Raw genomic sequence first — 15,418 nt, forward strand, 5'->3', positions numbered from 1 at the left:
ATACAACTCAACAGTATATATAGCAGTAGTAAACATAACGAAACATAAATAACTACTTTACAAGAATGGTTGTAAACATAAAAGATTGTTGACTGGACCAAAATAACTAACAAATTCTCCACCTTGGTGCAGTAACAATCTTAGATAAGTGGCTGCAATTAAGGCCCCGAATGGCTTAGTTTCCTTTCAGCTGAATCAGATCCAAGCAGTGGAAAAACTTACTACTTGGAATCACCTTAGTAATCATATCTGAGGGATTATGATCAGTTGAAATCTTTTCAATTTTAACTGATCCTTAAGCTATTATTTATCTAACAAAATGCAGTTTGATGTCCACATGCTTTGTCCTTTCATAATACACTTGATTTTTTGACAAGTGAATGGCACTTTGTTTATCATAGTGAACGGTGATAACTTTGTCTTGTATCTTCAATTCTCGAGCAAGGCCTTCCAGCCATATAGCTTCCTTGACAACTTCTGTTAAAGCTATATGTTCAGCTTCTGTAGTAGATAAAGCAACCATCTTTTGTAAACTGGCTTTCCAGCTAACAGATGTACCGAAAATTGCAAAAACATAACCTGTAAGTGATTTTCTAATTTCTAGACAGCCTGCAAAATATGAGTCAACAAAACCTTCTATATCAACTGTCCTATATTCATTTCCAGCTCCACCATAAACCAGAAATCTATTCCCAAAATTCGTTTTCCAGCACCCACACTACAAGAAAAAAATGCTTTTAATAACATCGAAAATGTGTTATCAAAACATACCATAACACTTTTTGATGTGTTAAGGCCGACTATGTTATCGTAGGTTAGGGTACTTTACATAACAGTTTATCATTGTTATACAGATGTGTTATTATACTGTCAATGATAACACAATTTCTGTGTTATTTTAATAAATAGATAAGTGTTTAATTATGTTATTTATAATCGATTATATAACACATTTCAATACTTATAAATTTGTGTTATACTACACTTTAGTATAACACATTATTTGTGTTATACTACACTTTAATATAACACATGTGTTATATTAGCTTAGAGAAATATAATCTTTTTTTACTTACACAAAACTAGGAAAACAAATATGAAAGTTGAAGCCAAATAAGGTAACATAAATAGATTTTTATTAATTACTCAAATGTAATTACAATATTTAGTCTACTAGTCTAGGCTTAAGAAATCATATTACAACATAATTTATGCCCAATTCAGATTCCTTTATCACTAAATACAAAACAAGAAATGTATACAAAAATTAGTGAAATACATTCTTCCATTCTAAAGGCCTCAACTACAAATATTGTCAAGAATTGCTCCAAAGAAATCATCTTAATATACCTGCACATTGTAAAAAAATAACTTTTAGCTTCTATAAAAATAAATTGATTTTCACCTCTGCTAAATTGATTTTCACCTCTGTTAGGGTAAAAATAAAAAGAATAAAAAGGAGAACAGAAGCTTTTGTTGGGGGTAATCTCTGAAAATTACATAGGCCAAAAAACAAAAATCTAATGAATAAAACATACCAGCAATACAAGAGCATGTGCAATATTCATATTTCTTAAATATATATACACATCTAAATCCTAGACCAGGCATAATCTATAACAACAGAAGAAAAAGAAATCCCAGACCAGATGCAATATTCATATATTTCATAAAATTATGCATAAAACAATATGAATCTACTTTCTCTAGTATAAGTATAGCTGTAATATCACAAAGATATCTTTCAAGTATAGCTGTAACGAATGACTCTGTACATGAATATTAATGCTTTCTTTAGTTTCTTCTTCTTTAGACTACAAGTATCTAACTTTAAAATGTTTCTATATCTTGGTTCCTATAGGTATCATATGTATACATCAAAATTTATTATAGGGAAACAAATGAAACAATTGATACTAAAAGTCAAAAGCTACCTGCCAAATTTATTTTCTATTGGAAAAATGATAAAATTTTGAGGTATTGATATCCCAAGATGCACAGCACAAGTTCAAGTACATATAACAGAGTTACAATATTGTTTTGAATTAGTTTTGTGAAGTCAAGACAATGTATATGATAAATGACCAGGCTATAATTCATAACTACAAGAAATAAATATTAAATAATTACGACCTTAATAAGTCAGAGCTTTACAGTTGTAAAAAAGGATTATAAGAAAATTATAAAGTGATAAAAGCATGAAGTTTCACCTGCTGCTTCTCAATTCGTAAAGCCATTGTCTTAATTCCTCGTAAGCAGAGCCAACAATCAAATGGAGCCAACCCAGACCCTTCTACATTTTGTAGAAAGTACAGCTCTTTTGCTAATCTGAAAAAAAGAATTATAATAAGGGCCTGAAGTTATAAATTATAACATTACAGTTCACAATAAAGAAAGTCCATGCATAACCTTTCACTTCTTACAGCCAGTACACCTGCCATCACATCACTGTGCCCAGTAATGAACTTGGTAGCTGAGTGCATAACAATGTCTGAATGAAAGATGAATGAATCAAAATCCAACAGTTTTATAGAGGAAATAAAAAAGAGTAATATGTGGAATGTAAAGTTCATGTTTTATATTGCTACCAGCTCCTAGTTCTAGAGGTTGTGACACTACAGGAGACATTATACTGTTATCCACCAAGACAAGAGCATCATGAGGATGAGCCATTTTAACTATTTCCTGAAGATGCACAAAATAAATAAAGAAAAATAATTGTACTTTAAAAACATTACCAAATCATTCAATTATGACATTTTTGGCAACAAATAATTGAATAACTACTTAATTCTTTTATTGATTCTATCAAGTTTAATGTCTAAGAAAATATTAGACAGCCAAGAAAGATCGTTCTCTACCTGGGTTACAATAGATATCCGAGTAATTCATCAGCCTTTTGAGAAAGGATAAACCCACACACAGCATATAATTCAAAGAGTACAAGTGTCATATTTGGGCATTAATTTAAGTTTATCTTCTCTGTTTCTTTTAAGAATTTACCAGAAGTAACATTAAAAAAGAGAGAATAAAAAGGAATTAGAAAATATAATAGCCAGATATCTTACACGAATATTAGAAACCATTTGTCGAGGATTTGTGGGACTCTCCAACCAGACAAGCTTTGTCCAGGGACCAATTGCATATGCTATTTCATCTAAACTAGTTGTATCAACTCGTCTACACATTATAAGCATGATACTTTCAGATTTTACTCTAAGGCTTCATAATATATTTGAAAAGTGAGCTACACTTACTTCACCACGACCCCTGTCTTTGGAATTACTTTTGACAGCAACCTATCAGAACCACCATAAATGTCATCTCCAGCAACAATCTCTTCACCTAAAATCACATTATTATATCTTAAGAAAAAAAATTCAAATAAGACAGCAGCTACAAATTCCACCAAGGGCCATAAAGGCATAAACGATAACCTAGTCATTAGAAAATATCCACAAGCCAAGAGATACCTCTTCGTGGTAAATTTATTTTATAAACCGAAGGACCCAAATCCATCTCATATGTTAGACAAGAATATATCCACTTAATTCATTAAAAATATATCCAATTCATTGGAATATCCATATTGATGCATGCTGCATTTATTATTTTAAAAATTTAAAAAGAACATACTGTAACTTCAACTTAGTGATAAATAATTAAAGATACAGAAGAAAAAGGAAAAGAAAAGGGAAGTACTAGTCCCAACAAGATGGGCTACAGCAGACAGAGCAGCCATTCCACTAGTGAAGCAAAAAGCACGATCTGCTTTATCCAGCTTGGCCAAAAGGCTATACAATAGAATAAAGCTCAACATGAAAAAAACTCCCAGAACAAGGAAAAAGTAGCAATATTTGAGATTATACAACAATTACTTTGACTCATATTAGTAACAAAAGAAATCAGACCTTTCAAGAACATCTCGTGTAGGATTTCCACTTCGAGTATAATCATAAGGACCATTTTCTGTTGCTGAAGGCTGCAATTAAAGCATAGAACAGTCAAGTTACAATGAAGCTTAGAAAGTAAGAATTATATATATAAAAAAAACTGTACTTTAAATCATGAAATTCCACTCTTTTAAATATACCTGCTTGAAAGTAGCTGTTTGGTACAGTGGAGTACTGATTGCTTCATAAGGATCAAGCATGTCCCCAAAATTCATCAGCAAAGTTGATATGCTCGGCTCTTTCAGCTCAATATCTGCTATGGATATAACAGTTTAAAAGAGTAAACACTACACAAAACAAATACTGAGCATTACTGCAGAACCATCGCACAAGAACCACAAACCATTTAAAGAGTCTGAAACACCATCGATCAAAGCTGAAGTGCTCAAATCCATCTCTCTATCAATCGAACAATTCAATTCGAAATTTTCCCAACGCAACACCTGATTTCTCTTTAGTGATGCTGATTTGCGAAACCCCGAATGCCCAAAATTGGTTGAAAATCTCCCGGTAGTTAAACCCTTAAAATACACCAACCCAAAATTGAAATCAGACAATCTTAAACTCTTCAATGTTGCTAATAAAACAGACAAATATTGAACTAAAAGTTGTCAGTCTTGAAGTCAATGCTTTCTTCATTTTTTTTCCTCCAATCATTCTTTGACTTCATTATTTTAGGAGATTTTCCTTTAATCAATTATAAAATCTAAATTACAGAAGAAACAAAAGGGCACTCCTAGAAATCCCTAGATAGATATATGAAAAGTAAGTAAAACATAGATATTTGATTCAAAAAGCAAAATAAACAAATAAGCCATTAAACAACTTGTATAACTATGCTAAGAAATGCAACTCCTCTAGCTTATATGAAACTAAAACCCCATATATATACTCACTAGCATGACATTACGCAGCATAGCATTGGTTTGTTCCCATTCAGAGATCGGTACTTCACCTCCCTAAATTTTCCCTCATCAACGAGTATTATCATCTAAGCCAAGTTACCATCGTCTCTTATTTTCATTTTTTATCTTCATATTAAGGTTTCCAAATTTCCTAGCCAGGCAAACAGAAAGTGAAATTAGAGTGTGAGAAGAGGCTTACAACGTCGGTAAAATCAGAGGCGAGAGAGGCAGGAAAAGGCCTGAGAGAGAAGGAAGCCATCAGAGTAAAAGAAAAAAGTTAGGGCTTGGGTTTAGGTGCTGAGAAGAAGCAGAGTAGTCGTGGGTGAGATGAAAGGCTCCATTTTTGGTTCCACTATTCCATTCTAATATGTATATCTTGCAATGAATTCAATTTTCTGTTGCTGAAGGCTGCAATTAAAGCATAGAACAGTCAAGTTACAATGAAGCTTAGAAAGTAAGAATTATATATATAAAGTTGTAGAGATTTGTCACAGTTCGCCTGGGTTGTCACTCCGAGAAAGAGGCGCTGGTCACGGCTGTCACACGAATGGTCTGCCCATGCCCAACATCTCCGTTGCATGCTCAAAGTGAAGAGAAGAGTGTGAGATTTAGAGAGAGAGAGAGGAGTGATAGCGACTGAGTTCTTCAGAATGAAATGAGTAGAGGAGTATAAAGGACAGAGGCGGCTGGGTTTGCTTTAGTAGAGAGGGTGATAATGCGATGAGAGATTTAGCGAAGACATAAAAATAATCTAGATCTGGAATGGGGAAAGAGAAGATAGGTAGAATAGAGGAGAGAAAATGAGAGCTCTGGGTTTAGGTTGAATATTGTATGGAAAATTCTAAGAGAGAATAGAACGGGAAGAGGGAAAAGGGAAGACAAAACTAGACTTGGGAAAGTATAACAATACGTTTTCATTTTAGTTTGCCGCTTAATAATTTTTAAGCCCGCCTTTATTTTAACTTTCATTATTCTTTACCGTTTTTATTTTTACATTAGATACTATAATACTTTTTGAATAAACTTATATTTATGTGTTGTGGAAAGTGGTATTTGGTGTAGTGCCAAATCTTTCATCTCAAATTCTTTTTTCAGTTCAGCCTTTACCCTTTCAATTTCTCTCTGTAATTTCAGCCAGAGTATATTCAGTATATACTCTGTAATTTCTATTAGAGTATAAATGTCCCCTAGAAAAAAAATTATTGGATAATAACATCTCAATCATCCCCGGAAAGAAAAAATTCAATTATGGAAAAAGTACCATTTAATCCCATATATTCAGAAAACGATCAAAACTTACTGTTGTATTGTGTGAAATAGGTACACTCTCTTATCCATTTTGTCAAAATTTACTAAGTCATACTTAAAATGCCTTTAAAGTAAATGTGTGTATATATTTTATCCCCAAATTTTAAGATCGAATTAGATAAATTTTGGATTTCAAAAGCTGTTTTAATATCTATTGACAAATTTTAACTAAGTTGCATATGCAACAGGCAGTAAAGCAAATATTAATTACCAGCAACAACAACAACAAAAGATAAATCAAACTTACTTTCAAGATTTTCCCTTGGCTTCCTCGTCAACTTTAAGAAAATGCATACAAGATTTTCCCTCTGCATACATAAATTTAGGCGTGTTGCTTCAAGTTCTGTGTCTAACATCCCTTACTTGTAAGCATTAATAGAATTTGTCACATGATCATAGGAAATTAAAAGCCACTTAATTAGTTTACATGTGTATATGTATATATATATGTATATTTCTTAATTGAATTTGATGGTTAGTTTCATTCATCTGATCTTAAGAAATTACCAACCACTTTGAAGATAAGATACTACCATGTAGAATGGCTTCACACACATCTTTATGATCAGCTCTAACGATTTAACCCTGCCAAATAAACTATTTTGACCTTCAACTAATAAGAAGTAATTTCATGAATTTTATGGTTCTTTTATATCATTTAATTTTAATTTTTTATTAATCTTTTAGGTATTGATTATATTCTTTAGGTTGTGGATCGAATTGGCAAGGAGCATTGCAAAGTTAATTTGCAAGAGGTACGAAATTATGTTCTTTTAACTCTTATTATTAATATCTTAAAAATGTTAGAGGAGTTTGAATATCTTAAATATTCATCCATAGAGAAGTAGGTTCTGAGATTAAAATTGTGTGCTGCGGTGATAACGGAAGGTTGAAAACTTGTGTGTATTAGTGAAGTAAGTTCTGGAAAATTTGTTTGTGTGCTGCGGTGATATAAGGAAGAAAACTTATTGTGTGTTGTTTGAATTTTTTGACTTGGTATTGATAGATGGTTAGGTAAGCTTTTATATGTATAGATTAGATTTTTCATTTAGTCATATTGTTTTCATTATTTTCATATGTATAGATTAGATTTTTCAGCCATAAATATTGATGAAAAATAACTCAAATAACAATTATATGTATAATCAAAGATAAAAACAAGTTATACTAATATATAACCAGCCAAAATTATTCCTTAGTGCAAAACAAAGTGGGATGCTACCATAAATTTTTAAATTATATTTTAAGAGAATCAAGGCTTAAATGCCACTGTAGACTTAATTTCCATAACCCAAGCTAAAATATTGTCTTTGATCCAAACCCAATTAGTTAGTGGGTACCATTTTAGAATCTGATTTTTAAATTAAAAACAACACTAGAATCTCTTGATATTCATTTCAATATGGGTTGGAAAGATCTCACCTCAATCCTTTTTTTCCATGCCTACGATTCCTAATATACATGTGTTTATGTGTGTGTGAGTGAGTGTGTGTATGTATATATATATATAGAGAGAGAGAGATAGAGAAAGAGAGAGAGGTAAAGACTAAGATAATTACTAAAAAGGCTTGAATAGAGAAGTGTTTATTGAACTAGAGACTATTAAATGGATAGAAAATAAACCAGCAGAATTAACAAAAACTGGTGGTCAAGGCACAACATAGACCAGTTCCAAGTTACTTGTAGGGCTGGAAAACTAAGATCTAATAATTTTGCATGTAAATATGGCTGTTGCTCACATGTAGTCTATCATAAAAAAACAATGAATCCAGCATGTATAATTATTAATTAGAACATATTAAATATGGTGAAACAGAAGCATGTATAATTGGAAAATATTAAATTTGGTTAGTGAAGGCACTAGACTAGCATAATCAAACCTTCTCTTGATTTCCAATTGTAGAATTTGTTAAATAAAATTGGAACTAGAAAATAGAATAAATTAATCAAGTGTAGCAGAATTTTATTTACAGTAACAAAATTCTATTTATACATATATAGAGAATAACAAGAATTACAAATCATTGCTCCCAACACTCCTTAGTACATAATTTAATGAGTTTATAGTCTTCTTTTTAACGAGCCTAAGGACACCAAACAACACAACAAAAAAGTATTGAAATAAGAACAAGCACCACTTAAGTAGCAAAAAAAAAAAAACAGCTGAGAAAAGTACCAAGTCACACATTTGAAAATATTTATAATGTTTTTGTTTCTTCTTTTCCTTATACATATATAAATTAAAGCTAAAAAATACTTATATGCATAGGAGACTCAAAAATAAGGGAATCATTAAAGTATGAAAAATTAATGAATCATAACTACTATATGCGAAAAAATGGATACCTAATGTTACAGGCGCAAACAGAACAAGTTCTAGCAATAGTTCTACATGATATGCAATTGGAACAATATCAGAGAACCATGAATAGTATTAAAGAAATACAAAAGCCATCCAAAATATTAATGTTCTTACTTAAATAATGTTTATCTTTGATAGTCATGGTTAGTCTTGTTTAATGATCTTGGTTCAACTCTTCATAACATAGTACATAGCGAGATCATTTTTCAAATTTGCTAAATTATAAATGAACTAGAATGAAATATTATTCATCCAACAACAAACCAATCATTTAAATAAATTAAGATCAAGATCAAACTAAAGTATATAAAAATGCCAAAACTTACATTCTGCTTTTATCTTTGACCATAATTAGAGCTTTTGGAGGTGGAATGTGATAATCTTAACTTTATTGACACAAATATATAATGCAAAAAGCTTAGAGGGCCTTCTTCATGGCTACAAATGTGTAATGACCCAACTACTCTAGACTTTGGACCATTAACGAAAACTATACATAGACCCTAATCTTTAATAGAACTTACAAGTGAAAAAGATCATACTTTATTAAATACTTGTAAAAACCAATGTTTAAACTTACATAAACTCAAAGCAGGATATGGGATCCCATTGTTTAAAAAGAAAACATATCTTAATTGAAATGAAAAGAGATTACATAAATAGGTGCGGAAAAAATACACATAAACCATAAATAAAAGACTACATCCTCGAAATCGAACTTTCGACTCCTTGAATCCATTCATCACCGATACACATTCCCCAAGCATCCACGAATCTTACCCGCCACTATAGCTATTTCCCTGCACATATAAACAAAAAGGAATGAGCCTAATGCCCAGCAAGGAAAATCTACCTCATAGTTCATAAACATAAATTTCATAAGAAACATAAAAACATAACATAACACTTATATCATACACATACTATAATGGCCATTATTACTTGGGGTCCCATAGACTAAACAAGTCATATGCCCATTAGATTAGTGGGGTCCTACTAGCTAAGCAGGTCATATGCCCATAATCTATTTGGGGCTTGTTAGTCATATGGGTCATATGCCCAAACCTACATACATACATAACATAACACATAACATAAAAAAAAAAAACATAAGATAACATATAAAACATATAACATATGAATTCTATCGTATTTTCCTTACCAAAATTACCGGGATAAGAGGACAGAGTTGGGACTTTGGAACACTCCTAAGAACCATTTGAAAAAGAGTGAGTATAGTGAAGAAGAGAAATGAAAGGAATGGAAGGACTAAACCATTGAGAAAATACTTACCAAAAACTTATGTGCAAGTTCTTAGATTTCCTAACCAAAATAAAGATTAAGGTTAGAAGGCTGATTAGAAGACTATGAGAACTTAAAATAAAATAATACCAATGAACTAAGGTGTGGAAATACCTTGAAGACTTGTGAGACCAAGCTAAACCTCGAACCGAAATACTATAAAACCTTACTTCCCCAAGTGTTTGATAAGCTTATGATGATCAAGCTTATGATTCCCAACCCAAGTGTTTACACTCTCACACACACCTAGCAACTTGCAGCCTCTGAACTTAGAGCAAAAGATGAAAAATGGCTGGGTACTAGGTCCTATTTATAGAGTTTAGGAATGAAAGGACCTTAATTTAACTTGAATAAAAATAATGGCTTTTTGAGTGAAAATAATTTGAATTATCGTTCAGCAGAGGCTGAAGACTCGTTCAAAAAGATGCTGGTCTTATCAAGAGGTTGAGGAATTGAATGGAAAATGATTTCAAAAACATTCAAAATATGTTGAAGGAGGTGATATATCGCCCCCTGTAGGCAATATATCGCCTGGGCCAGTATGCCCGAGGCAGTCGTGCATCGTTTCGGGTTTTTCGTATCCTCGTACTGCTATATATCACCCCCTATAGCTGCGATATATCGGCATACACTGATTATTTAAACAAGAAATTACACATTTTTAGCTTAATTTGAAATGAGTAAACAACCTTGACTAAGCCCTTAAACGTTTTCAAAGCTGCTGACTGACCTTAGAGCATTCAAATTTTACCCTTATTAAATTAAATCCTCAAAATAATTAATCATTAATAACCCATACATAACATGTGCTAAAATCCCATTGGTTCTTATCTAAACCTTATAGTATAATAAATATTATCCTCAATATCAGTCATATTAATCAAACCTTAGGTTAAAATTAATATTCTTAAACTATAGGTTAAGCTTAGAAAATCTACAAGTACTACTATGAGTGTCCAAATAATTCCCGGTCTGAGCCAAAAATCCACAGTCATAAAGATAATACTATAATTACTATAATACTACTATCTAACTTAGCTAAGTAAAGTTCTTGGACTCTACAAAATGACAACTATATAACCACATTGAGTGAAAAGTTAGGTTTAAGCACCTTACTTAAACTAAAGGTCCTTTTGACCCTTACTGGTACCAATGACCCATTTCTCTAAACTTCACTTTATCCCAAAATAAAAAAATCTAATAACCATAAGCTTTATAAATCTTTTTAAAAACATAAAGGAAAACAAGCCTAATTTTCAGAAAATATTAATGGTATTATAAAACACCATAAGAAAATATTATTCCTCCCTAACATAGTAGCGTTGTGTAAACCATCATTTCCTATTTTTTATTATCTTCTATTTTCACACTCAACTCCTTGTACCATTAGTTTCTAGTTTCTAGTTTCAGCGTTCAAAGAATATACTACACTGTGAACACTTAGAACAAAGTAATTGTAACGTCCTACGTTTTTGGGTACCTTTAAACGACTCGGGTCGGGATTTTTCCCCCGGGTTAAGAATATTATTTTAAATAATATTATATTTTGTTTGTAAGTATTCCATGAGTTATTGCTAGCCAAAATATTAATTTTGTGATTTTAAAAGTCAAGATAAGACTTTCGGTCCTGGACCGACACAAAATCCCTGATCGGGTAAAAATCTCGGAAAATAAAATGAAAAATCATGGCAATTATATTTTGGGCATAAAATACATTCATAAAAGTTAAAGTTTGGTCAAAAATAATAAACCTAAAAGAAAATGGAAATTTTAAGGCATTTTGTGGTAAATGCCTAATTTTGCCGAGATGGGGAATTTTATTCCATGAATGGACCTTAGGTTAAATTTTATTTTGTGGTTAATTAAATTAAATATGAGAGACATTTAATTTAATTAATTAATAGTAAGTTTGGTGATTAAAACTTAATGAGAGTGAAAAAGGTGTAAGAAGTCAAGTGGGCAAGTGGGTAGAAAAGCACTCAAGTGTTTTGTGATATTTTGAAGAGTTGTGTGAGCCATTCTAACCCCCAAATCCGACCACTCTCCCTCCCTCATTCACTCTCATCTGATTTTTGAAGACTCTCTCAAGTGTTCTCTCCATTTGCAACCCCAAGAACACCAAAGAAACTTGGAAGCTAAGTCTTGGTCTAGGAAGGGTTTTCCCTAAGGTAAAGTTTCATTAATCTAGACTTTTGTAAAGTTTTAAGCATAGAGTTTCAAATAGCTAATTGACTATGTTGTTGGGGGAAGTTTGTTAGGGTTTTTGAAAGGTTTTGAAGGAGTCAAAGCTTATAGGAAGGTCCAAACCTTAAGCAAGAACACCAAAGAGGTAAAAAGTTTACTTTTGATGATTTTGTTGTAGGGTTTTTAGTTTTAAGCATTATTTTGTATATCTAATGCTTAGAGTTTCTTGTTGATGATGTAATAAGGTTATGGTAGTTGTTTAATAATTTTTATGATGCATGAGTATTGATTTTTGAAAATGGGAACCAAAACCCCCAAGGGTTTTGTAGGATACCCTAAAACAAAACATGTTTTGAGCTGTGACTTCCAAGGGGTCAAGCAGCCACTGTATATTGTTTTTGTAAAATTAAATTGTACTGTGATGTTGTTGAGATTGAGTACATAAAATTGAGCTTTTGAAACACAAAAAAATGTTTAGAAATGAGTAAGTTATGCTATTTCAAAGATTAGGTAAAAAACTGTTTTTTCGTATTCTTATTTTTGGAACCAAGTTTGGACAGCCACTGTATAAGTCAAATGAACCCAGTTTTTTCTAAAATTTTGTGAACATATTACTTGCATAACCTATTATTCCACTGTAAAATTTGGTAAGAAAATATTGAACGGTTTGAAATTTATTAACTGTCAAAGTTTGGAAAAAATAAGGACTTGAAAATAATGTCATTTTTACCTCATTGTTGGAAAATGATTTCACCAATCAAAAATGCTCATTTTGACCTAAGATTTTTCAAAGACCTAAATGGCATAACAAAAATGGAATTGGGAAATTTTGGTAACAATTGGGTAAGTAAATTTCAAGTTATGAACTAACGAAGTATGTAGTTAAAAATGTGAAAAATAGGTTTTTCACACTTAGTGTAAAAATGAGATTTTGGAACATAAGGTAAAAAGTAAAATTTTGTTTATTTCAAGATATAAAATGGTAAGTCTTGAAATCATATTTTCACTAAAATTTACCCTTTGAGTTTAAATGAATTATTTTTATTAAAGAGTTTTTATTCTTTCTAAAAATAAGAGATTTAATTTATTAATAGTTAATAAATTAAAAGAGGGATTAAAACCCTATATTTTGAGAAAAATAATTAAATAAATTATTTTCCTAGTAAGTAAAATTGATTAATTGCTTTTGGAAAATTAATTAGTCAAGATGAGAAATTTATAACGGTTTTTCCTAATTAAGACAAATTAGGCAATTTTCTTAAAACGGTTTTTAGATATTAAAACCTTAAGAAAAATAAAAGGAAAATTTAAAGAGTTTATTTTCTTTAAAAATAATTAAGGAATTTATTTGTATTTTCTGGATATAATACCGGCTAAAATCTTACATATTTTAACCGATTAGTCGAAAGTGCGGGTTAATAGCGATACCTGGAAAGAATAAGATTTTTAGCGGATTGTGGGAAATACCATTGTGATACCCGAGCCTAGGTATCGAGACCTTAGGATAGGTCTCCCCGAGACTTAAGGTTTAGTCTCGAATATTTTGTATAACTTTCCTTAATAAGTTTAAAACCAAATAAGGATTGTAAATCCTTACAAATGACTTTTATTAAAATGACCAAACTGCCCAAAATAATAATAATGAATTATGAGTGCCATAATTAATCCGAGTATACTGTATGGATAACTACAGTATTGGCTAAGCGTAACTGGACTGAACGTTGGAGGGTGAAAACTTGCTGAGCGCTAAGGACTCCAGGTAAGTCAACTTATATTGTATGGCTGCAACATGAAATGATTATTGACTTGTATGTTAGTATAGGGATACATGCACATATATAGGCTGTCATAGAAAGTTGCTTAGAGACGTTAGTCTAGTGAGTGCTGATTTAGAAAATATGAACGGTAGAAGTCAGTCATATCCTAGACGGTTGATCCCCGTCACGCTGCTTGATTTTATTTATGTCCGGTTCATTACCGCGACGAGTGGCCATGAGATGAGGATAAGCTGGTTAAACCTAGGGGCGCCAAGATAAATGGGACCTAGGGGCCCTCATGCTTACTTAATCATTGGACGGTTAGAATCCGAGCAAGTGCTCTGATAAGTTATTCCCGGATAGCAGCCGTGAATATTGGCCATTCCGTGAGAGTGCCTAGAGATACTAGGGGTTGCCAAGATAGAGTGAGGTTGAACACCCTAGGGGCAGCTGCTCACCAGCACCACTGATTAACATAGAAGTCTCCATAAAACCGTGTAAATTGGATTACACTCTTGAATATGTAGCGATGCCCTAAGTAACACGATAGTTACCCTTGATGAGAATATTTATTGGCTAGATCTTAGTGTGGGGACTCAGTTCTCTTTTACAGATTAGCAATTATGTTGGAGGGCGCATTACGCATGAATTGTTGGAAATTGTCGAGCGTTGGTCTCGAATTATTTGGTGATATAATATATCTGCTTGCTCTGGGATTTTCTGAGTGCAGGGATATAATTGTTGATAAGATATAGTTGTGATATAATATATCTGCTTGCTCTGGGATTTTCTGAGTGCAGGGATATAATTGTTGATAAGATATAGTTGTGATATAATATATCTGCTTGCTCTGGGATTTTCTGAGTGCAGGGATATAATTGTTGATAAGATATAGTTGTGATATAATATATCTGCTTGTTCTGGGATTTTTCTGAGTGCAGGATTTTTATCTAGTTACGAATTAATTTATCATTGGTTATCAGGCATGACCATAAGTTTTCCAGGACGCTTTAGCGTTCTTGAAATTGATTGTTTAGGGTACGGATGGGTCCGGAACCCTAATTCTCTACATGCTTTGTTTGAAAGTTGATCTTACTAAGCGTTTTCGCTTACCTAGTTGTTTCATGTTGTAGGTAAGAGCAAGGGCAAGGCAGAACAGTGAGCGCTGGAGTCTTCCTTGCAAATGTACATGTGGACCGACCTTTTGGGAAGCCGTTTTATTTTTGGAAATGTTGTGTAATTTTCCTAAACTAGGCTCACTCTACTCTTTATAAAATATGTTGAAACTAAATGTTAAGTATGGCCATACGACTTTTTAAAAAGTTTTTTTTTTATACGGGTTTTTGAGACATTTTGTTAAATGAAAACATTTATATTTCCGCATTATCGAGTCTTGAAAATCCGGGTCGTTACAGTAATAGTCATTCCACGTGATTATTCTATTCAATAGAAACCAAACAGCCAAACACAAGTTCAACAAAAATTAAGCCATACACACGCAACTTTGAGTTAAAAAATCAATCAATCAAATTTAAGTGAAGAAAAGGATCTTTTTAAGCTTCTAAATGGTTACAAATGAAAAACCAACATACAATTTCTCATTTCCTGTATCTTAATTCTTAAACAATACTGAAAGGGATACACACA

At 32.0% G+C, this 15,418-nt stretch overlaps 1 protein-coding gene across 1 annotated transcript; it reads right to left on the minus strand.

Moving 5' to 3' along the window:
- Positions 1-307: 307 nt before the first annotated feature.
- LOC133805806 (cystathionine beta-lyase, chloroplastic-like) lies at positions 308-5,262 on the minus strand. Its single transcript, XM_062243958.1, has 11 exons — positions 5,058-5,262; positions 4,297-4,474; positions 4,094-4,209; positions 3,912-3,982; positions 3,703-3,794; positions 3,258-3,345; positions 3,069-3,180; positions 2,589-2,685; positions 2,410-2,491; positions 2,211-2,328; positions 308-718 (listed from the first exon to the last, which is right to left on the minus strand). Exons 1-11 carry the CDS (start codon positions 5,115-5,117, stop codon positions 308-310), a joined length of 1,425 nt encoding a protein of 474 aa, XP_062099942.1. The 5' UTR covers positions 5,118-5,262.
- Between the last annotated feature and the right edge of the window lie 10,156 nt (positions 5,263-15,418).

Source organism: Humulus lupulus, chromosome X (assembly GCF_963169125.1).
Source record: "Humulus lupulus chromosome X, drHumLupu1.1, whole genome shotgun sequence".
Classification (NCBI taxonomy): domain Eukaryota; kingdom Viridiplantae; phylum Streptophyta; class Magnoliopsida; order Rosales; family Cannabaceae; genus Humulus; species Humulus lupulus.

Excerpts from the sequence above, each read along its gene's own strand:
- LOC133805806 (XM_062243958.1), bottom strand. The coding sequence starts at position 5,117 with ATGGCTTCCTTCTCTCTCAGGCCTTTTCCTGCCTCTCTCGCCTCTGAT. Across the intron at positions 4,210-4,296 it reads TGTTTCAGACTCTTTAAATG|CAGATATTGAGCTGAAAGAG; the intron begins GTTTGTGGTTCT and ends TTATATCCATAG. Across the intron at positions 3,983-4,093 it reads AAACAGCTACTTTCAAGCAG|CCTTCAGCAACAGAAAATGG; the intron begins GTATATTTAAAA and ends CTTTAATTGCAG.